The sequence below is a fragment of the Panthera onca genome, chromosome B3 (assembly GCF_046562875.1).
Source record: "Panthera onca isolate mPanOnc1 chromosome B3, mPanOnc1 haplotype 2, whole genome shotgun sequence".
Lineage (NCBI taxonomy): Eukaryota > Metazoa > Chordata > Mammalia > Carnivora > Felidae > Panthera > Panthera onca.
Genome location: NC_138344.1, coordinates 963186 through 986247, shown reverse-complemented (window position 1 = coordinate 986247; position 23062 = coordinate 963186). Strand labels below are relative to the sequence as shown.

At 53.8% G+C, this 23062-nt stretch overlaps 1 protein-coding gene and 1 long non-coding RNA gene across 2 annotated transcripts; one reads left to right on the top strand and one right to left on the bottom strand.

Annotated features, from left to right (window-relative positions):
• Window positions 1-4576: 4576 nt before the first annotated feature.
• Window positions 4577-17631, bottom strand: ANKRD34C (ankyrin repeat domain 34C). The gene is made up of 3 exons (XM_060617485.3): window positions 17527-17631; window positions 9833-10039; window positions 4577-9522 (listed from the first exon to the last, which is right to left on the bottom strand). Exon 3 carries the CDS (start codon window positions 9478-9480, stop codon window positions 7900-7902), a length of 1581 nt encoding a protein of 526 aa, XP_060473468.3. The 5' UTR covers window positions 9481-9522; window positions 9833-10039; window positions 17527-17631; the 3' UTR covers window positions 4577-7899.
• Window positions 17632-18376: 745 nt separating this feature from the next.
• On the top strand, window positions 18377-22484 carry LOC144616752 (uncharacterized). Its single transcript, XR_013556492.1, has 3 exons — window positions 18377-18453; window positions 18767-18980; window positions 21880-22484. It is a non-coding gene; the product is annotated as an uncharacterized LOC144616752 (long non-coding RNA).
• The last annotated feature ends 578 nt before the right edge of the window (window positions 22485-23062 follow it).

Below are 23062 nucleotides of genomic sequence, written 5' to 3'. Positions count from 1 at the left end.
CCCGCCCCTTCCCTGCTGCGCGTGCGCGCTGGCTCCGCCGGGCAGGCCACGCCCCCTCCCCCTGCGGCGCCCGGCTTGGCGGGCGGGCTGGGGGCGGGGCAGGCGGGCGAGCTGCGCGGGAGCCCCGCACCCTGGGGCCACTGAGGCTGCGCTCAGCCACTCAGATGTCTGGGCTATCAGGACAAGGCGAAGGTTCTCCTGGGATAAAACGCTCTTTCTTTCTTTCCCTTTGCCTTCTCAAAACCATGAAAGCGGGGAAATTGACTTACTGCCTTCTCCACTACCATTGGCCTAAGAAGATATCTTGTATAATCACTACTACAGGGTTTTGATATTCTAAGAGCAGGTAAAACAGAAAAGACACCGACTGTGGTTTGGCTACTCAGTAAAGAATTTTTCGGGACAGCGTTATCACATGTGTATCCGGATTTCCGCAAATAATTGTACCGCCATATAGACCCCCACGTGGACGACAGGGAAGTGTACCGCCGCGGGGCACATCTGGCCGTGAATTAACGTGCGAAGCTATGTCAAAGCAATCAGATGACTCTGTACCAGGCTCAGAGAAGGTATGTTGTGCTGTGCCTTGAGGCTCTTTCCCTGGTTCTGTCCTGCGGCACATTATTTTTTAGTTACTGATATATGTATATATACATGTGTATATATATATATATATCGATATCAATATATACATATATATTGATACATATGTATATGGAAAAAACATGTAAGAAATAATCATTTCATCTAGATGCACCGAGGGAAGAAGCAAATGACAGATGTAAGACTAAGATGACCTTGGCCAGCTGCGGTGCTAAGATTAACAAGAAATTTTGCCAGGTTACATGTTAAGTCCTGTGTTTAAGTTCCAAGAAAACACCTGCATAAGCTCAGAGGCGGGAAGCCTGATGCGGCCGCAGCTCAGGCCACGGCATTCGAAGCCTGAGCCTCAACAACACTTAGCTGAGGGTAAGAGTGGGAATGCACCAACTGAGCAAGGAGGCCTGACTCGCCCCCTGGGGGTTAATAAAGGAACAGAACTGTCACAGCACCTAAGGGGTGGAAGGCAGTAACTGTCACACTGTCTCAGGCACTGATCAGAGCACATCTGTGTTACTACCTTGGGAGGGACATGAATAAAACAGGGGAATAAGTCACAGCGAGGTAGTTAGGAGGGGACCAGTCTAGTAAGCTGCCAGGAAGGCTGCTCAAACAAAGTGAAGTCAAAGGAAACAGGATATAACCTTGAAGAATAAAATCTAAGGATGAAGAAAGTGTTAACTTTAAAAAGTTTGCATAACAGCAATCTTTACAGCTACCATTCAGCACCTACAAGGTGCCGGCCTGCAGTGTTAGCTACTCACACACTTCATGTATTTTGCATTAATTAATCTGCACGAGCGGCCATGCAAAAACAAAAAAAAAAAAAGTGTTATTATTCCCCCTTTGACAAAGAAGAAACAGAAGCTCAGGAGGTTTAATTAAATAGCATTTGCTTCGGTCGGCATTTGCCGTGTGAGTCAGTGGCTTAAACCAACAAAGACGCACAATTTCTCGTGATTTCGTGGTTGGCTGGGTGGTGCTTCAGCCGTTTTTGCTTGGGCTTATTCACGCAGCTGCCTTCAGCCAAGGGTCCTCGGGGCTGGAGGTCCAAGATGGTCCCACTGAAGAGGCGGCCGGCTGATGCGGGCTGCTGGCTAGAGCAGCTCAGTTTTGCATGCATCGTCTCCCTCTTGTGGTTTACGTGATTTCTTCATATGGCAGGCTCAGGGCAGCATCCCACGAGGGCCAGGACAGAAACAGCAAGGCCCCCCCCCCCAAAGAACTACACTCCAATATCACTTTTGTCACTTTCTGTTTGCCGAAGCAAGTCCAAGGCCAGACCAGGTTCAAGGTGAAAAAATGGACTCCATCTCTGGATGGAGGAGGCCTAAGTCACGTTCAGAGGAGAAGTATATTGGGTGGCAGGAATCTGTGGCCCCTAAACAAGCTGCCAGGGTCCCCAAACTCAGCTTGTTAATAGCTAAGCTAGGGGCGCCTGGGGGGCTCAGCTGGTTAAGCGTCCAATTCTTGGTTTTGGCTCAGGTCATGATCTCTCGGTTCGTGGGTTTGAGCCACGCATCTGACAGCACAGAGCCTGCGTGGGGTTCTCTCTCTCCCTCTCTCCCTCTTTCAACGTAAATAAATAAACTTTAAAGAAAAAAATCATCAAGCAGAAACTGGGTAAACAAACAATTCACATGTTGTCCCCAGTGAATGAAAACACAACTCTAACTAGATTAAATGATACAAGAATATCTTACTTCATGTAACAGGAAGTTCAGAGGTAATGCAGCCTCCAGGCAGAGCGTGATCAAGGCTCCAGTCCATCTCCCTACCAGCTCTGCCCTCCTCTGCACGTTGGTTTATCCTTTGACTCCATCCTCTCATTGTCAAAAGAGGGCTGTCAAACCAAACAAACAAACAAGTAAGCTTCGGAACAACATGTTTATTGGGTCACATCTAGTAGGAGGTAGAGAAAATCTGTCAACCGGGGGATGTATGTCCTTGGTTCAGCCCAGCTGGTCCAGTCAGGCCATGTCTCCTTCTCTGGATCTAAGGCACTGAGAAGGGAAGGCCGTGTGGTGATTGGCTTAGGCTGGATCCTTTAGCCAATCACTGATGAGGAGAATGGACTTGTCGCGATTAACTCAGACCAATCAGGACTTCCCTTGGAGGGAGCTGGGGAGGGAGCAGTGTCGCTTTAGTGGAAAGAGAGGCCAGGATGTGGGGTGACCACGTGAACAAAATCAGGCCGGAACGGAAAGGAGAAAGGAGGAATCAGACCAGCTAGGCAAGCAACAGTGCCCACCGTGGCAGGGAAAGGATTAAATACTTCTTACATTCTAATGGGATCGTTACAAAATTAACGTAGACCTTTACCTCTCACCGTATGAGAAATTCTTTTTGCTCTGGATCGGGGATGTCTAGGATTCTGGGTCCATCCTCCCGGATAAGGCAGAGGATCCAGAACGGAGGTCCGGGGCGGGGGAGGGGGGGTGTCGTGTTCCGCGGGCTGTTTCTTTGGGCTGGTCCACACCTGCAGGGCCTGTGTGCCACCTTCTGTCCCCCCATCACCTCTCCCCCCTCCCATCCTCCTCCTCCCCAGTCCTGACACATCACGCTCACCCTGTTCTGTGAACCGCATTACGTTTTTTACTCTGTGATGTCAAAACCCCCTGTCCACGATCAGCCCACGGAAATTGGATCACAGAACCACCTTCAGCTGAGGATGCCCGGTGAGAAGCGTCCGACACTTTTCCCTGCGTGACCTGCTCTGGTATCATCATAGCTGTAAAGCATTACCCCCTTTTGTTCCTTGAGGTCTGTTGCTTACCCCTGATGACCTCCCCGGGGGCAAATGCCATGGGTGACGCTTCTGTCCTTTGCACAGTGCATGCCGTGGGCTCTAGAACACCCTTGGGTGTGAGAAACGTCTCACTCCTTTACTCTTCTAAATCTAGTTAAGAGTGATCTGCTCCCCTCCCCCCCACTTAACAAAGACGGTAAGAGTGCCCATGTCGTCCCGGGGGAGCTCCCCGTGCCCGTCTCCTGTAGGTCTTCAACGGCTCACGGAGTTCCGGTCCCCGGGCTGTGTCATCCACAGGCTCACTGGCCACGTGGATACATGTGCTGTCTGAGCTGCAGGGTTCCTGCAGGGCCAGTGGCTCAGATGCCCCTGCCCAGCCTGACCCCCACGCAGCCCCCGCCCAGCCTCGCAGGATGCACCATGGACCACTCCCCTCTACCCTTTTGTTCTAGAAGGGGGCGAGGTCCGCTCAAGGGACCCCAAACTTCCAAGCCTTTTATCAATCCTGGGAATGCGCTCCCCCCCCCCACTCCAGGTGGGCCACTGTGGCCTTATCCCCCATCACTTCTCCTCCCCCCGCAGGGTCCCTCGTAATCTCTCCTCAAAGGATTCAGAAACTTGTGGGCCTGCTTTTCCCGAAGACGGAAGTGGGGAAGGGACATCCTGAAGCCAGTCCTTTTTTGTGTTTTTGTTGACACAATTTCTTTCAACCGTCTAGGGGAGGCCCCAGAGGTAAGGTTGGGGCTGTCCGGAGAGTCAGGGAGTGTGGATGAAATTTGAATCACAGAACTCTGCACTTCAAGAGACAAGGGCTAGTCCATTGGATTCTTACGCTCTGCCCCGGAGCAGGGCCTCGTGTAACACTCGCCGACACTAGAAGCAGGGCCCGAGGAGGGCCAGCCCAGCGACTGCTAAGTCCCCACAGGTGGCGTGTGTCAGACAGCCCCAGGGGAGGCCCGAGCAGTGAGGCCAGAGGAAGGAAGTGAAGCCCACCCCTCCCAGGGGAAACGCCCCTCTCATCCTTTGCCCCTTTCTAACGGAGAGCCAAACTCCAACACTTCACTTACACTTTTGTGTATGCAAAAATTAATTTTCAAAATGATGAGTGTGTAAAATATTGGGTGTCTGCTAAGGGAGACGTTATGGGGCAGTCACGTCAACCCCGTCGTAAGGAAAAGGTAATATTTATCGCTGAGATTTCACTACAGAAAAACGGAGAATGCTACCGAAGGATTGCAGCGTATCTTTTATTGACGTGTTAGAAATGCCTAACAGTTACGATACATGGATTTTGAGACATCTTTGAGCGCGTCGTCGGCTTGAGGCTAGAGTAGAACGCCGTAGAGAACGAGCTCAAGCAACAGGGATACGTCCAAAGTACCAACACAGAGGCAGACGGTCAGACACAGCCTGCGTTTTGCAGGATACCGTTCACTGGATGAAATTCTAAGAGAATTGACAATGATTCAAACAAACAAGTAAAACAAAAACCGGCTTTGGAGTGTCTAGAAATTAAACCGAAGTCCCAGACTTTAAACGTTAGACTCGTGTCCCATATTTTGATAAATGTTCCGGAAGGTCTCAAGTGGATGGGCTGTGAAAACTACAGATGGCAGCGAAATTCTGTAGTGACGCCAGGATCCCGAAAAGAAAAGCTAATCTCCGACCTACGAGGCATATTTGAATCTAAAATATGCTTTTAAGAAGCATCGTTGTGAGGTTTGTTAACCTGGACAAAATCGCCTACTTATGCACGAACCAGGATAAAGCTTTGTGGTGGGCACACTAGGTTGGAACGGCCTAATTCAGCTACTGCATCGTCAAACAGGGATGAGACAGGGACGATCCGGTGACTGTCTAGAGGAAGGCCAAGGAGAGGGTCACAAGTGACCGATGCAGGCGGGGAGTGCCGCGACAGCGCCTGCCACAGGCATTCGGGGATGGACAGGTCACTCCGGCTGAGTAACTACCACGTTTCGCGTTTCACCTGAGCTAATCGCTATGGATGTGCCGCGCTCGCTACGAGGATGAATCAGGCTTTCCGGTCTTGGCCGAAGGTTCAGACAAATGCTCGTGTGCAGCGCTGCTCCCCCACAGTTAGATGCAGGGCTTTCACCAGCACGAACGACACTTGGAGAGCACTGGCCACACGTGCGTGTGCGTGTGTGCATGCGTGATGTGCTGACAACAGTGGTTGTCTGTAAGGTTCGCTCTGTAATGCTTCGGAGGGTTGTTTCTCTGCCGCTCATCGTGTGCCTTTGGTAGGAACCATTCGAGACTAAAGGGCCCTGGAAAGAACGTGGATTGTCCACACTAAACCAAGTCCGCGAGCCCTCGGTTCGTGCGAGCTTACGAGCTTTTCTTCCCTCCCTGAAAGGAACACAGGGCCACCGGCACTTCCGTTTGTGTTTGCCGGGAATCCTGAGAGCCCGACCACAGTCGTCCTACAGAAGCACAGTTCGAACGGCTTCAAGTGAGGGGCAGGGCCGAGCCAGCCAGACCGCATGCGGCTTCGTGGGTCTTGACTTGTTCTGGCACCGCCTTCTCCTGGAGCGGCGGTGATCAGCCGAGGTGATGGCGCCCCCCAGCGGTCTGACCTTGTCTGGAGACGTTTTTGGTTGTCGCAATTTGGGGGAGGATGCTGCTGGCATCTAGCGGGTGGACCAGGACAGCCCCCACGGCACAGAACGACCCAGCCTAAAGTGTCAGTGGTGCCCAGGTTGGGCACAGGCCCGCCCTGGAGAAAGCATCAAAAAATGAACATTTGGCTTATCTGTGAGCATCGTTCGTCGTCAGCACTTTTGTTCAGGATGCCCCGGTAAGGGTCTAGCAAGTGTCGTCACAGAGACGCTATCGTATGAGAAGCGGATGTGGCAGAATTTACTGTACGAGTGTACTTGGGGCTATTACGGAACCAAGGAGAAGTTCAAGGAGACACTTGAACTTTTCAGCTGGACTTTACTGCGTTCTGTGTAGGATATTATGTATAACTTGTAGATTCTGAAGCCTCAGAGGCCTGGAGATGTGCCGGAGACTGGGCGACCCCTCCTCACCCCGGGTGCGGCACAGGCACGTTCTGGCACCGGCCCCCACGCCCTTTCCAGGTGAAGCACTGCCAGCCCATTTTGCAGACAACCGAGTGGAGGCTTAGAAAAGCCGAAGTCCCCAAGCTGGGAAATGACGGAACAGAGTTGCAAACCCAGACCTCAGAGCCTCTACTCGTCCTCCGTGGGAGGCGACCCCCAGGGACCACATTCTTCCAACCACAGAGCACACAAATCTGAGCAGCAGGAGGGAAAAATGAACGGGAAAACGACCAGGCCCGTCATCTGAAATGTGGCCCCGTCACACCAAGCGCGCTAAGTCTCTGCTTCCCTTCCTGGGTTTGCGCAACGGCTGGAAAGCGTCACCCGGGTTATCTCTACAAACCTCCCGCCACATAGACACTTCGGATAATTCGCAGAAACCAGATTTCTCTGGAGTTACCTGGACAAGAGCATGGGAGACGCCAGTCTGCACCCCCGGAAGTTTTCGGGCTACAACACCCGATCCAGTCCCCGCCACTCCCTCCAGCCTGAGAACCTCCCACTTGTGCTTTCCACGTGTGCGCGGCCCAGCGCTACGTATTGTTCTGGCTTTGGGTGGGGGGGGGGGGTGTCACCGACTTTTCGGAAGAACAGGCAAGAAACAGGTCTATTCTGGAAACTGTATCACATTTACCTCCAAATTAATTACCAGACCCTGGCTGTGTTTTCCCAAGATTTTGGCACGGCTCGTGTCAGGGCAGGCGGATGAGGCCAATTTCACGTCCGATGCACCGATGACAATGGCACATCGGAATTTGGGGGACATGTAGTTGTATCTGGGGACTCGTAGCACAGCCAGATGAGCACGTGAACACAGTGCGATACGGGGGTTGGGAAGACCGTGACCGTGCCGAGCAGGACACTGCCCCATGACCCGGTGACAGGCAGCCAGAGCCCCTGTGATGGGAGGGGGGCCTCCCCCCCTTCCCCGCCTTCTGGTGCTTCTGATGGGGGCTCTGTCCCCCCTTCTCCGCCTTGGGCTGACACATAACACGCAGCTTGCCAGATCTCACAGCTCAGGGGCCAGTTTCGAGCTTTTGCACACATGACAAATTCTAAAGCCTCATTTCCTTTGTAGGCACTTTATAGATTTAGTACTAAGGGCATGCTTTCACTGCCGTCCTGGGATCTAAATTCTAGTTTGTCTGGTGGAAAGGAACTGATGTCAGGGGCCTAGATCACCGTACCAGCTGCGTTACTTTCAACCCCCAAAGGTTTTCTTCCTTTGGAGAAATTTATTCTCGGTAACCTCATCCCCAGAACCCAATTACCCTGGGCCCTTTTCAAGCAAACCCGTAACAACCCACGATCATTTCAGAAGGGAAGCGGGGCCCTGTTCCGTACCCTGTGAGGCGGACCGCACAGCAGCACGGGGGGACGGGCGGGAGGAAGAGGGCCCACACGGCTGCGTTGGTCCGGATTATGGTGCCTGTCGTTGGGTACGTGGAGACCCTCTGGAAGTGTCTAGGCCGTGATCTCCTCAAAGCCAGACAGCTGTTTCACATGCTCGACCTGCATGGAGTGCCTCCGGAGTAGTTTCTTTTGACTCCTCGAGTCAGCTCTCTTCGGTGAGCTGGGAGCCACGGGCAGCATGGATTTCAGGCCGCCGGCAAGTGGAGAAGAAGGTTTGCCGCCGGGCCTGATATCTGGGATGGGTGGGTTCAGATTTACGTTTAAAGGGGGAAGGAAGCCGGGCCTGGTGTGCGAGATGCGGTCCAGCAGCAGAGTCCCAGAACCTCGCCTTTCCAGAAGAGGCGGTGGCCTGGGGCGCGCCGAGCTGGGGGAGGTGCTGGGCGCCACGTCCAGGGACTCGCGGGAGCCGTGGAAGAGAGCCACGTGGGAGCCGTTCAGCCTCTTCCTCTCGAGGGGCCCTTTGCCCGACTCCAGGGAGACGGGATTGAGCTGGTCAGCCCCTGGCTGCAGATCGAAATCGTACGGGTCGTTTTCCAGCCGCTTGCGGGACACTGATGGACTGACTCCAGCCTTCTCCTGCTCCACAGGGAGAGTCCCTCTTCTGGCCACACGAGGGTGGGACGCCTGGCCCTTGTCGTAGGCGGCCTTCCAGGATGCGGGTGCCGGTGAGGCTGGGATCTTCAGAATCTGCTCTGTGAATGTGGGGAACAGGGCGGGGTCTTTGCTGTCGATACTGCTGGCTCTGGAGAGCGGCCCCCTTTTGGGGAAGGACACGTCGCTAATGCTCTTGATGACCTCACTGTCTGTGCCCGCGCCGTGGGCGTCGTCCTGACGCACGTTAGCAGCCAGCACGGACGGCGCAATCAGGCCCCAGGGTTCGGACTGGAGCCTCTTCAGCTGGGGCAGGCGGGCTCTCTTGAGGTTCCCAACTTTCCTGGTGGGTGACCCAGGCTCGTTGAGAGCCTTGGCGGTGTGGCAACCACTCGGATGCCCCGTTTGGACGCTGAAGAAGTCGTCCTCCCGCTCGCTGGGCGGAGCGCCCAGGCCCGGAGCCTTCAGTTCGACATCCGAGGGAGACGTGCACAGTGGAGGTGACTGTCTGTCTTCCACTTTGGGTGACGGAGGGACGTTAAGGTACTGTTTGGCGGTTTGGGCGCCCGCTGATGACTTATCTGTCGTGATGATAATCACCTCCTTCCCTTTGGCTTTGCAGGCGTCGAGGAGATGTCTCAGGGCGTCTTTGTCATCCGCGTGTATCGCGTAAACCAGAGCCGAAGCCCCCGTGCGGTCCTCGAGGCTGGGGTCCGCGCCGTTCTCCAGGAGCAGGGAGACCACCTCTCCTCCGGCTCTCCTGATGCAGGCGTGGATGAGGGCCGTCTTGCCAGACTTGTCCTGGATATTGGGGTCCGCCCTGTTGTCCAGCAGGTACTTGACCATCTTGGACTTGCTGATGCTCTGCTGGTCCACGTGCTTGGTGATGCAGGCCACCATGAGAGCCGTCTCGCCTTTGTCATTGCTCTCGTTGATGTAAGCGCCCCCTTCCAGGAGGAGTCTGGTCAGCCTGAGCCTCCCCAGCCACACAGCCTTTAAGAGTGAGTTTCCGTCGGTTCTCAGTTCAGTGTCCTCCTCCATCGCGCTGGCCTCCGCGCCTCCGAGCCACCGCGGCGACCAGACCTAGCGAGGGAAGAAGAGAGAAGCATGGCGTGCGTTCTGGAGGCGCCCGGGTGCTGATGGTGCGGCTGTCACAGGGCTGGACGCAGTCCTGTCCCCGCCTGATCCCAGGTGAGGCCACCTCGGCCGCATCGTCCGGCTCGTCTGCGTCCGTCTCTTCATCTGTGATGTGGTGGGAGGGACGGGGATGGCCGCCTGGTGAAGCCACGCTGGGGGTTACGGGAGAGCGGACAGAAAACATCCACACAGGACAGCAGCTGACATAAACCTGGCAAGCGATCGCACACGCGGGGGCTGCCCGCCCCACACTCACCTCAAATGCCGCTTAGGAAACTCCGCTCCATGCCCACGGGCACCTGTGTCCCACGAGGGAAGGTGTGTGTCCCCCCGGGTCACTGCCGCAGCGCCGACATCGGGCAGCGATTCACACCCCATGGGTCACCTCGTAGATAGCGGATGCGCTGTCGTCCCAGGCGGGCATCCGAAAGGCCGGGAGGGAATCCACCAGAAACACGGGTTACTATCGCGATCGGGGAGGAAGCAGAGAGAGAATCATCGCAAAGCAAACTCAACCTCGCGGCAGCCCTGATGTCACAACCCTCCCCTCCTCCCCCTAGTCTTCCAGAATAACGCCAAAGCACGGCCTCCCCGTGGGCAGGTACGAGGCGGAGGGCGGACGGGACCGGACCGCACGCTGCTCGCAGGCGACACAGGGCACAAAGCTCAGGCTGCAGCTTCCTCCGCGGGGGTGAGTCTGCGGCCGCCGAAGGCTTTTCCGCTTTCGTCCTCCCCGCGGCCGCCGCCCGGTTCCCGCAGCCGGAGCCTCCAGGCCGCGTGTTGCCGGAGAGCCTTCCCCGAATTCGGACAGGCGGGCCCCCTCCCTGGCCCAGGCGTCCGCCGGCACAGCCCCTCCACGCGGACTCCCGTCCCTCCTGCCGAGGAGGGGCCGCGGTTCCCGGGGTTTCTCGTCGCCCGGTGGGCACCACGGCTTCCCGACGCCACTGCCGCGAGCGGCGGCCAGCGGTTCACAACGTCCACCGGCCTGGAAGTCAGAGCCCGGCTTGGCCGAACGTGAGAGAGGGACTCACACCCCTCATAAGCGTTTCATACGTTCACAGACACTTGCCGTTTGTCTAGAAAGCCCAAACCGCACTCTCCCGTACACGCACGCGCGTACGCACGCCTCGACGTCGCTCTCTTCCGAAGCCACGACGGCGGACGGTCCAGCTCGTCTCTCTGCCTCCAACAGCCGTGTCTTGGTGTGATGTCGTTGCTGTTGTGGGTGTTCCCGCGAGATCTTCTGCAGCAACGTGACCACCGTGCGGTCGTGAGTCTCTGTCCCCCAGTGCTTCCGTCTTCAGCCTCCTACGGGTCTGGGTGTGTACGGGTGTGCGCATGCACGTGTGGGGTGTGCGTGCGGGTGTGCACATAAGTGTGAGCATGTACACGTGTGTGTGTGTGCAGGGCGTGTGCACGTGGTGTGTGTGTGTGTGTGTGTGTGTGTGTGTGTGTGTGTGTGTGCGCGCGCGCGCATGCGCACACACGGGCGCTGGCCTTTCCCTTAGGCCCCACCATCCCTGTTCGGCACTGGCGCTGCGCACACAGGGTCAGGGTGTCGAGGTCTGTGTGCGGCCCTGGACGTTTGCAGCAGGATTTCCGGGCGCTAAATAACGGAGCAGGAACGTGCAGTGAGGGTGCGAGGTCTCCGCTCAGCGAGGGCCCTTCGTGTGCTGGCACATCGCCCCCAGGACCACCAGGACTCCTGCACGTACCGTCTGTCAGTCTGTCCACCCAGGGCTCCCGCGCCCACACAGTCTGTCCATCTGTCCACCCAGGGCTTCCCTGCTCCCCGCACGCACCATCCATCTGTCCGTCCCCCACACGCACTGTCCGTCTGACTCTCAGACGCCCCGCTCGCTGTCCCCCTGAGCCGCTTTCTGTGACGTCTAACAGAGACCCCGCTCTGTTTAATTATTCACCACCCTGCAAACCTGGGCTCAAATGCTCCTTCCTTTCTAATCAAGAGAAAAACCACTCAAGGTGGAAGAGAGCCGAGTAGAGTTACAACCGGCTCAGCTCCAGGCTGTATGAACACCTCCCACAGATCACGTTCTTCCCCAGCCACGAATGGCCAGTAAGCACACAAACAGGTGTTCGGCTTCGTGGGTAGTCAAACGAAACCAAATCAAAGCCCAGTGAGATACCAGGAGGCACGTGTCCAAATTAGCATGGCTAAAATTAGCCAGCCTGGCAATGCCCGGGGAGGGACAGGAAGCAACGGGACCCAGTGGGTGGGAGGACGAGACCAGCGCTCCAGCGGGTAATTCCGCACCTGGGTTCTGTCTGTGGGAGCCCGGAAAACACGGCCACAAAGTCCTGTCGTCCTAGCGTGCACACCGCGCGCCAGGGGCCAGTGCCCCCCCCCCCCGCCCATCAAGAGGAGGGGTCGGCGTGTGACCCACAAGATGCGGCAGGAGTGACTGTGACTTTCGAGGCAGGGCCTCCGTGGGCCTGCCAGCTTCCAGTTTGCTCTCCTGGAGCCCCGCTGCCTCATAAAGACACATGGGCTGTCCTGCCGGGGAGGACACAGGGAGCCCCCGCTGACCGCGACCGTGCGGGCGAGGCCACCCCGGACCCCTGGTAGTTACAAGTGCAGGCAGAACCCCAGACGAGGCAGCAGACGTGCCCAGAGCCTGGTCCAAACTGCAGAAACACGCACAAACAAGTGGTTCTGGTTCTAAGCCACTCGTTTGGGGAAGGTTCGTTCATATCAATAATTACCGATAAATCTGTGCAGCGAAGCAGGTACAAAAGCGTTCCCGACAGCACTATTCACAAAAAGCAAAAGCGAGACATCCTGCGATGAAGAAAATAAAGAAATTGTGCCGTATTCATACACTGGGATGCTATACAACACTAGGTACTCTTTCTCACAGACTCACACTCACAGACCCCCCCCCCCCCACAAAGACATACACACACTCACACACACACATGGTTGATAACCACATCTCCTGGATTCCTTGATACTTCGCCACCTTCTGTGCTGAGCCCTGGTGTGTTCATCTCCTGGGCCAGCCCCCTCCGAGAGCCTGGCCCCACCCCCCGAGCCCCCGGGGCAGGAACACTGTCTTCTCTCCCTCATCGGCTTCGGGGTAGTTGGAAGGAGGATGAGGAAGAGAAAAGGGGAGGGTCATGTGGGTGGACAATCGGGTCCTCTCTCCGTGTCGTGTGGGGGGCCGGCCACGTCCCTCAAGGTCGGGGGTGGGGAGGGAGGGGACATCTAGCTGGTGCCTGCCTCCCTTCGTTTGCGTCAGGGGCCACCTCCTGCCCGGAGCTCGGCCTCGTCCCTAACCCCCGCTGCTGAGGAGAGAACAGGGTGGAGCCCAGGCACCCAGGCATCCTGGTTGCTCCCAGCCCATCTACAGGAATGACCTTCTCTGTGCGCGGGGAGCTGCTCCTCGTATAGCCTCCGGCCAGCCTTCACCGTGGCCTCCCAACGGAAGTTCCTTACATGACACACATGCCAGGAAACAAACACTTGTGTGAGGACAGGACCAAACCAGACCCTTCGCTCTCCTGCTGCCCGCCGCGCGCCACCTGGCAAGGCCTCGAGACCCACTCTCTGCCCCGGGGCCCACTCCCCGCCTCAGGGCTTCGGCCACTGCCTCGCCTCCTGGCCCCGGTGGCCTCCTCTAGGCGTGCCCCCTCCCCACTGCGTCAGGCCGAGGGGCCCAGGCCCACACCTGCGCTCGGCTGACCGGGGACTCGGTCTCCCCGAAGGCCTCCAGGTGGCGAAGCCACGCAACACAGAAGCGTGGGTGCGTTCACGCTCTCCAGAGCGTATGTGGACCGAGAGTGCATGGCGGCAGGAGGTAGGTACCAGGCAAACTCTTTTCCTTGTCTTCCAGGTTCCAGGCTGCGGATGGGATGCGGTAGATTATCCGCTCCCACAACCCAGCAAGCCGCGCTCGCTGGCAGGCCGTGGCTGGCTCAGTGCCGTGCCCTTTGTGTTTGCTCCGCTTGTCATTCCCTCACTTGTCCCCCCGCCCCCCGGGTCTCCTAATCCCATAAAGCGTTGATGAACTGGCTCATGTCTGCTTATGACATGTGCACTAATTTCTATTATAACAGAGTAAGCCTTGACTGACACGCTGGGATTACCTGCCCACCCATCCATCCATCCACTCATTCATTCGCCACCATATAAATGTTGAGGGTCAATACACGTGCAAGGCATTAAGGACAAAAAAGCGTGTAGAATTCAGGCTTAGAAGGTCCGGCGGGAGGCCGGAGGTCACCTGGGAGCCCCTGAGAGATGAGGACGGTCAGAAGCGGCAGTGCGAGGACACTAAGGAAGCATGAAGCCGGAGATGTATTCAATAGTGACCGATCGGATGAGGGCATCAGCCAAGAGCTACGTCACTTGCATTTGGGCATTTACCTCCTGCTGTGTGTGCATCACAGACAAACGTCAGGAACACCTAATGCACGAAAGACCACGTGCCTTTCAGGGCTTCCCAGCCTGTCGGAGAGAAGGAAGCAATTCTGACCCAAAGGGGCTGACATGTGCCCAGAATTTTGAAACCCCACGCACTTTGACTGCCCTGGGCACCATGTTTTAAAATTAGCAGCCCCCAAGTGGGTTTTTCTTCCCTGTGTTTCAGAAGAAGAGTTAACGGAGAAATGAGCAGAATGTGCCTGGTTCCTCTCCTCTTGTCCCCCACCCAGCCCGCCCCTTCTCCCGGCCACTCCTCACGGCTGTTTTCTGTCTCAACCCCACATCATGGGGCGGGCACGCCTTCCAAAGGCACAGGGACTGGAAGAGACACACCGAAGACTAAAATATCACCAACGCCGGAAAAAAATAAAACGATGCTTTCTCTGATGGAAAGGGCGGGTGGGTGGAAGTGATTACCATGTTCGTCCAGAAGCCCTGGGGCTATTTTACCGTCCACAGAATTATGAAAGTCTAAGATTTCCGAGGCTGCGAGGGGCCGTGTTGTCCAGTCATTCCCAGTTTAGAAATGGGGAATTTCAGGACAGATCGAGTCCTTTATCTTGCTGAACCCAAGCTCTCTGACTCCTGTGCTGCCCCACATCTTTTGCCTGAGCAGTGTAGACCAAGGCTGCCCAGTAATGGGCCAGGGGCCAAGTGCACCCCACAGGGGCAGGTACGTCTGGCTTGACCGGCATAGTGTTTTAGTTTTGTTTCAGTTTGAATATTTTAAAATGGATCATTCATTGTTCAGTTTGGCAAAGGCCCTGCCACTCTCTGTAGTCTTACAACTGACCCAATTCATACATTCAGGCTACTTTCCTGGTCTTTGTAGGTATGTGGGTCTATGACACTGGGTGTAAAAGTAAAATGCTTGTGACACAAGTCATGATGCTGTGTCTGTGTTGTCCCCATCACCTCCTAGCTTCTTAACCTCTACAGGTTTGTTAGGACTCTCTGCTGAGCTACCAGATGGAGAAGCCCTTTGTGTAAGCTTTAAAGCAGGGTGTGCTTCTGCAAGCCATTATAAAAAGGTAACTAACGGGGCGGCCGGAGGGGGGTGGTGCTCAGTGGCTTCAGCGTCCGACTTCAGCTCAGGTCATGATCTCACGGTTCGTGGGTTCGAGCCCCGCATCGGGCTCTGTGCTGACAGCTCGGAGCCTGGAGCCTGCTTCGGATTCTGTCTCCCTCTCTGCCACTTTTCCACTGGTGCTCTCTCTCTCTCTCTCTCTCAAAAATAAATAAATGTTGAAAAAAAATTTTTTAAGTTCATATCTAAAAAAAGAGTGACTCACAATTATTTCAGTGCAGATAAACTACCATGTTTTGTCTCCTCCTCCTCGAATCACCTTGGCATTGGATTTCCAGCTAACCTTGCCGTGTTTGGCACCGTGGTAAATCGGAGGATTGAGGCACTGCGTTTGGTTCCGAGTCTACCTGTATTTGACCCCCGTGGGAAAGGGAGGCAAAAGAGGAGGGTCCACCGGCACCTGCAAACGTCTGCAGAGCACCTCCTGTTCCCAAGGAAAGAACTGGGGACACACATGACCGTACTTAGAGGCCCAGGGTTTCTAGGACTTTATAACATTCATGCTTTGTGTTCTTCTTGTTTCTGGATGTGGCCTTAATCTTGTTTCTCCCCTACTTTCTCAATTTGTGTTTGTTTTTTTTCCAGTTGAAGGATGTGCTCTATTCACTGCAGTTTCAGTGAGATCAGCATCCCGCTGTGACCACGTTTGCACACGTAAGTTTGCACACAATTATATCCTAATGAATCTCAGCTACTTCTGATATGTGTCCACCTGACCTCTTGTGTATCTTTTTAAACATCACTTGAAATTCTTTGTGGAACAAAATAAAAGATAATGGTTGAACATGTTTTCGGTTGATCACCTTGGCTCCAGCTGGCACGGACGGCGTTTCTCTAGATGCACTTCAGGTCCACAATTGCCCCATAATCCAAGCTTCTGAGGGTGCACAGTCATGGTGGGGCTATGGCAGAGAAGCAGGCCACCCGGGTTCTAAGCTCAGCCCTGCTACAAGGTGGCTGTGAAATTGACTGCTAGCCAGCAGCATTTTGCCCAATGCACAGAACTCTGTCTCTGCCTTCCAAGATTGTTATAAGGGTCAAATATAGGCAATAGGTAAACACTCTTCAAAGTCCTATAGATATTTAAAGGATTATCATGTTGCATTAAACTCGTCCAGGATCCTACCTCTGAGCCCTGATCTGGGGTACCCAACCCGCACCCCAGGGCCTCTGCCATTCATCACCCAACCTCTCCCTCTTCTAACACCTGCTCCCCATTTCTGTCCTCTGCCTCCCAACCGCGATGGGCCATTTGCTGAGTTTTCCCACATACAGATCTCTTTGACCACCCTCCCCCACACGTTTGCAAGGGAAGCCTTATGATCTTAACCTTACAGATACAGAGCCTGCCGCGCAGACAGGTTGTGCGATCTTGCCCAAGCGCGTATGTTTGTAAGCTGTAGCTTGGATTCGAACTCTTAGTTCCTCTGAACCCAAGTTAGGCGCTTTCGCGGAGGACATTCTGCCGGCTCAGGCACACCTCCCCACTACCGCCACCTGGCGTGCGGTTTACAGGTGCAGCCACACCACCAAGTGGTCGCACAGACTCGGACTAGACTTGGCCTCCTCTGCTCCCATTTTTTGAGCCGCAGCACACGGATAATGGCACACAAGCTCGCGGCGCGCGTAACAACCGCAGAACGCAGGTGGGGCGCTTAGCACAGGGCCTTGGCACAGGTGAGCGCTCCATAATGTTAGATCTTGAAGGAGTTTGGGTGCGCCTTTCAAAATCCAGGAGGCCACCGCGCTCGGCCGTAGCATTCGCGGCAGCTTGGGGATATTTTATACCCCGCCTCTTCCTTCTGCAGTCACGGGAAGCAGTTAGAGGCGAATCCGACGCAGAGCTCCGCGTTACCGTTTCCCCCCCGCCCCGCCAAGGGTGGGGGCGGCAGCCCGGGCTCTGCGCGCTGCCCGGCGCTGTCCGAGGTGCTGGACGCCGGCGGGGCGCGCTCCACGCCGCCGGCTCTGTGCGCAGCTTCCAGAAGGCCCTGCGCGGTAAGTGCGTCTCCATCCCTGCTCTGAAATGCTCGCCTTCAAACTCTTTACAATTTCTGGAGCATTCTCGGGATCACAACCTCTCACCACCCTGTCGATCCTCAGAGGTTTCTGCAAACATGTAAGCTTTGCTCCCCCTTCAGTGTCTGCAGAGATCCAGACGCCTATCACCCAGCCCCGCTCCGCAACCATCTCCTACAAAAATCCAGGCCCCTGCGCACCTCACCCCCACGCGTCAGTGCAAAAATGAAAAATGTAAACCCGTGTTCCACACCCTTCTCCCACAGTTTCCTGTGATAAAACCAGACTTCCCCCCTCCAGCCTCCCACTCCTGCCTGCGGCTCAACAGCGCGGGCTGACTTTTGGGGAGCGCAAGATCCCTCTCACATAGTGAGCCACCGGAGACCCCTGCGGGTGCGCTTACCTGCTGGGGGTGCTCACCAAACGAGGCCACCTGAGTGCAGGCCACCGGTAGTGTCATTGCTCCAGAAGCGAAGTCAGGGGCCCTCGGCTTGGCTTCGGGTCGCTTACCGAAGGGCTCTGCCAGGCTGACCCGCGCGGGCGCTGGGTTCACGCCGGGCCTCGCGGGTCCTGTAGAATGACTTGCCCGGAACTTCAAGGCTCGTCAGTAAAGCCTCTGCGTCACCCCTCGCTTCTCCCAGTTCAAGCGAGAACACGGCAGTTTCTTTAAAGAGAAAGAAGGAGGCGTGGAAGACGACGGTCTCGCCCAGCTCTGGCTTGCAGGTCTCCTGCGCAGCCCGGCCCTGCGCGCCGTCCCGGGGCCCCGCCGGCTGGCTGGCGAGCGCTGCCGCCCGCCCGCGCCCCGAGCGCGGCCGTGTGGGCGTGTGCGCCGGGGAGGAGCGAGCACCGCGGGGGCGGCGGGGGCGGGCGGAGGCGCCCGCCGCCCCGCCCGCACCTCGACCGCGGCGGCCAGGCTCCGCCCCAGCCGGGTGGGGGCCCCCGGGCGTGGGCGCGGCGACCCCGGGGCGGTAGAGGGGCGCGCGCGCCGCAAGCCTGACGCCGCACGTGCCGGACCCCGGGAGGGATCCTCTGCTGTCCACGCTGTTCCGCCTTCCTTGGGCTTCCTTCGTCAAACGCCCTGGGATCCAGGACGTCCGCCCACAGCGTGGGCGGGAGAAGACGGGAAGAGGGGGGCTGTGGCGGTAAGACTCAGGGTAGGGGGGGTGGGCTCGAGGATCTGTTTCCATCCCAGCCCCGCCCTTCAGCGCACCTGCTCCAGGTGCCCAGGACTCAAAGCACTTGGCATCGTATCTGCAAGGTGAGCGCGCCTGCGCCCCGGCTTCGCGGAGGCCTGCCCCCCCATGTCTAGGTGAAAACCTGCACGCGTGGGGTGAGTGTTTCCTACAGGAAAGGCCCTCCTCCTCCTTGGGTCAATCGTAGTCATTTACATTTTCCTACAAAATTGCCCACCTCGTTCACAACGGCGGACTCTCACAGCTACACCTGTCACCACCTTGTAATTTTTCATCTCTTCCAAACGTGTCCTTACACCCCCTTTCCACTCCGACATGGTTGCCTTTCCCCCTAGTAGTTTTGGTGTTTACTTTGTTGTGGTTGAATTACGGGATCTGCCTAAGTTCCATTTTGCGGCCTGTTAAAGGACCGATAAACTCAGAAAGCATTTTTCCTCCTACTCCTTGCAGGAAACAGTGAACGACTGTTCAACTGAAGGAAACAATGCGTGCTTTTGGATACATGCATGCGAATACACCCGTGAAGTTCATGACCTATTACTACCCTCTACACCTGTACTTTGTACCGCAAGGCAGGACGGGATTGGTGAAGCTGAGCCAACTCCGGAGTCAGACTGCATGGACTGAAATCCCAACCCAACCACTTGCCAGCCGTGCATCTCTGGTGAGTCACTAACCGGTCTGTACCTCAGTTTCCACCTCCATAAAACTGAATTAATAATAGCATCTACTGTAGATGGAAGCCGCGTTTATGGTGAGCATGGCGGCACCTATCAAGTGGCCGAATCACTGTGCTGCACCCGAAACTAATACAACATTTAACATGTGTCAACTGTACTCGACCAGAAAAAGGAAAAAAAGAAAAGAAAGGGTCTGCTTCATCGGGCCAGGGAGGAGGGGCAGCTAACACACGTAAAATGTCCCGTGCTCTGCCTGGTAGACAGTCGGCACTCTCTAGGTCTTAGCTGTGTTTGTCTACCTGATCCAGTAATATTCAAAGTAAACTGTTAGAAAGACTTTCGGGGTGTTTGAATTCACTTATTATTCAAGAAAAACGTATCGAGTTTGGGCCGTGTGACCAAATCTGCATTTTATTTTTTTATTTTTATTATTTCATTATTTTATTTTATTACTTTATTATTTTTTATTTTATTTTATTTCACTTTATTTTATTTTTTATTTTATTTTATTTCATTTTATTTTATTTTATTTTTGGTACATGCTGGAGACTGAGCTGTGAACAAGAAAGACAAGTTCTCTGCCTTCGTGGAGGGCCCTTCTAAAAATCTGGATTTGTCGGCATGTCTCTGGGCGTGTGTGTGTGTGTGTGTGTGTGTGTGTGTGTGTGAGAGAATCAGTGGTCTGCTGTTCCATGACCCCCGTTCACACAAAAGGACACGAGGCAAACGCTTTGCATGCTCCTCCAAATCCGCCTTCTGGTGGAGTCTCCGCCCCTTTGCCAGAGATGCACCCTACGTGCTAGACCCACTTGATTAACAACAATAACAATTTTCAAAAAATAAGCCTTACTAGTAGTAGCAGAAAAGAATCCCCACTGTAGGCAATGCCTCCTAGCCTGAGACCTCCAGGAACACACCTGCAGGTGTATAACTGGACGGGACGCATTGGGCATCTTAGCAAGAAGGTGCTAGAGCGTGCTGCAGAATTAGGGCTTTGGTTGGGAGGCTTAGGGGAGGGTTTGCTCCACTCTTAACAGAGGAGAATCACGTCAGACAGTATTCTGACGCCACAAAGAACATTAGAAAGTGATCCTTGGTGCCATGCTTCCCACGCACTGTTTTTGTTTTTCTGTTTGTTTTTAGAGATAATTGACATATAACGTATTAGTTTCAGATGCACAATGTCATGATTCAGTATTTGTATGTACATCTTGCAAAATGATCACCACGGTAATCTGATCAACCATAGTTACAATTTTTTTCTGGTGATGAAAACGTCTAAGATCTACTCTCTTAGCAACTTGCAAATATATGGGGGTGCCTGGGTGGCTCAGTTGGTTGAGCGTCTGACTTTGGCTCAGGTCACGATCTCATGGTCCATGAGTTCAAGCCCCACACCGGGCTCGCTGCTATCAGCCTGTCAGCACAGAGCCCACTAAAGATCCTCTGTCACCCCCTCTCTTCCCCTCCTCTGCTTGCGCTCCCTCAAAAATAAACATTTAAAAAAATAGCTTCAAGTAATGATATAGAACCTATTACTAACCATAGTCCTCATGCGATACATCACATCCCCGTGACTTATTTTGTAGCTGGGAGTTTGTACTTTTTAGCCTCCTCCCGTTTTGCTCCCCACCCCATCCTGTGTCTGGTAATCACCAGCGTCTTCTCTGTGTCCATGAGTATACACTCCGTTCCAAGCCAGGGCAGGGACAGTGTTTATTTCCCAGCCTGAACGGGTTCCCTGCACAGAGTACACTTTTGGTCAGTCACTGTCCGTAGGGAAGACAGACTCAGAGGTCAATACTGAGCTGCTTGGCTGGAGCTGTAAGCAAGGAGCCTTAAGTCCTCTGATTCATTGTCTGTACACAGATTTGGAGGCTATGTTCTAGAGCCATGAGGCGTTTTCCCAAGATCACACAGCAAATCAATTCCAGGTCTACTAGGTCTCTTGAGGTCAGTGTCGTGGGATTGGACGTGTTCCAGGCTATTACACATTTTTAAATAACTTTTACTAGATGGTTATTGTAAGTGTGTTATCGGTATTGCCTAGAAAATACAGATAAGATATGGACATGTTCTTCCAGTCCTTTTAGCCCACCTTTAATGTTAAAAAAAAAAAGTTTCTTTCAAATGCGTTTATTGCACACGTAAATCGGATATGCTTTTTGCAGCAAGTATCAGAACGCCCGTCTCAAACAAAGAGGGACTGATCTTCTTACACAACAGCATGTCTGAAGGTGGGCCACTGCTGATGATGGTTCAGAGGTTCAAAACTCCCAGGGCCAGCAGTTGATGCCTGTGGCATCCCCCTGGAGTTTTCCAGAAGGCTGCCGTCAGCTCAAGCCATAACATCCACATCCCAGACAGACCACTGGGAAGGAGTGGAGGCAATCACATCTCTTCTCTTATCCGAAGGGCAAGCCTTTCCCAGAAGTACATTGCACGGCCAGGTTCTCCTTGAATCTATTAGAAATGGGACAAATCTGAGGACGCTGGGAAAACGGGAAGCCAGATTGCTATGATTGGCTTAGATCAAGAGATGCTTCCTTTCCTTGGTCTGGTCTAATGCCAGATCGGAAATGAATAATACGACTGTCACAGTGCTTGTTATTAAACACTCGGGAGGTGCCGATGAGCAAGAAAAAGAGGCTGATATAATATTTATAATACACAAGTATAATTTATAAAACTAGAATTAAACAACAGAGTACGCTGTGTTAGTCTCGTTTCCTTAAAAATCAGCTACGAAGCCATCCATCTAGAGGTCTGTTCCTCTGTGACTTATTTCCACACGACTGCGAGTTCTTCTACTGCCTTGTCAGTGGCTGCGTGAGACATGAGTGTGCGCGTGAACCGCAATACCTTTAACCAACTCTGTTTCAGATGTGACGCTCTCCCGTGGCTTCTCTCTGTCGTAAACCACACTCCGGTGAAGGCCCTTTCGTCGGTCTTTTTCAAATTTCAGAATTATTTCCTAAGAGCAAAATACTTGAGGTTCCCGAGGGAAAGGTATGCAAAACTTTACCATTTGCATACAGAGTGCAAAGTGAAGGCCGTGCCACTTTTCATTACCCCTTGCTCATGGCTAAGTGCATCCTTCACCTTATGAGATCTCATTGTTGAAGAAACTTGCTAACGTGATAATTAAAAATGTATTAGGTCATTGTTCTCGTTTGTATTTCTTTTATTACTAGTCATGGCTGAATTTTAAAGAAGTGTTTATTGCCTATTTTTCTGTCAATTGCTCATTTATACCTTCTAAATTTTCTCTTGGTGTACTGGTGATTCACAGTTGATTACAAAATGGACATAAAGTAAATAAAATTGTTCATAATTTCCTTATCCAGAAATGAGCACTATTATTCGCCAGTTATTCATGGGAGTTCATAATGGGTTTTATATGCCTCTCCCTCTCCCTCTTTTCCTGTCTCTCTCTCTGTCTCTGTCTCTGTCTGCCTCTCTGTCTGCCTGTCTCTGTCTCTGTGTCTCTTTGTCTGTCTTTGTCTCCTTGCCTCTCTCTCTTTCATGTCTCTCTCTCTCTATCTCTTTGCCTTCTCTCTGTCTCTTGTCTTTCTCTTTGCCTCTCTGTCTCTGTCTCTCTCTCTGTCTCTGATGTCTCCCTTCCATCTATATGTCGATCGATCTCTCTATGTACCTATCTTGTGATTATTTCCTTTGGATAAATACCCCAAAGTCAGATTTCGGAGTCCTACAGTAATACTATTTTTTAAAAATATTTGCCAGTTTGAGAGGCGTGCTTGTAAGCTTTTCTCTTTGTCCATGATCATACCCTCTGGCATTCCCAGTGTTGGCTCTGTGGGGCTTCCTTTCTCTTTTTTCTTGGTGAGACCCGACCAGGGCTTACCTATTTCATTGTTTTTCTTCCAAAGACAGATCTCTGACATTTGTTAATTGTAGTATTTTTCTAGTTTCAATTCACTATGTTTTACTTTCATTCCTATTAATTCCCTACCCTTGTTTTCCTGTTTCTCTTGCTGTTTGTTTTCTTAGCTTTTTGAGTTGAATTCATAGTTAATTCTGTCTTACTCTTCTTTGCATACAATTG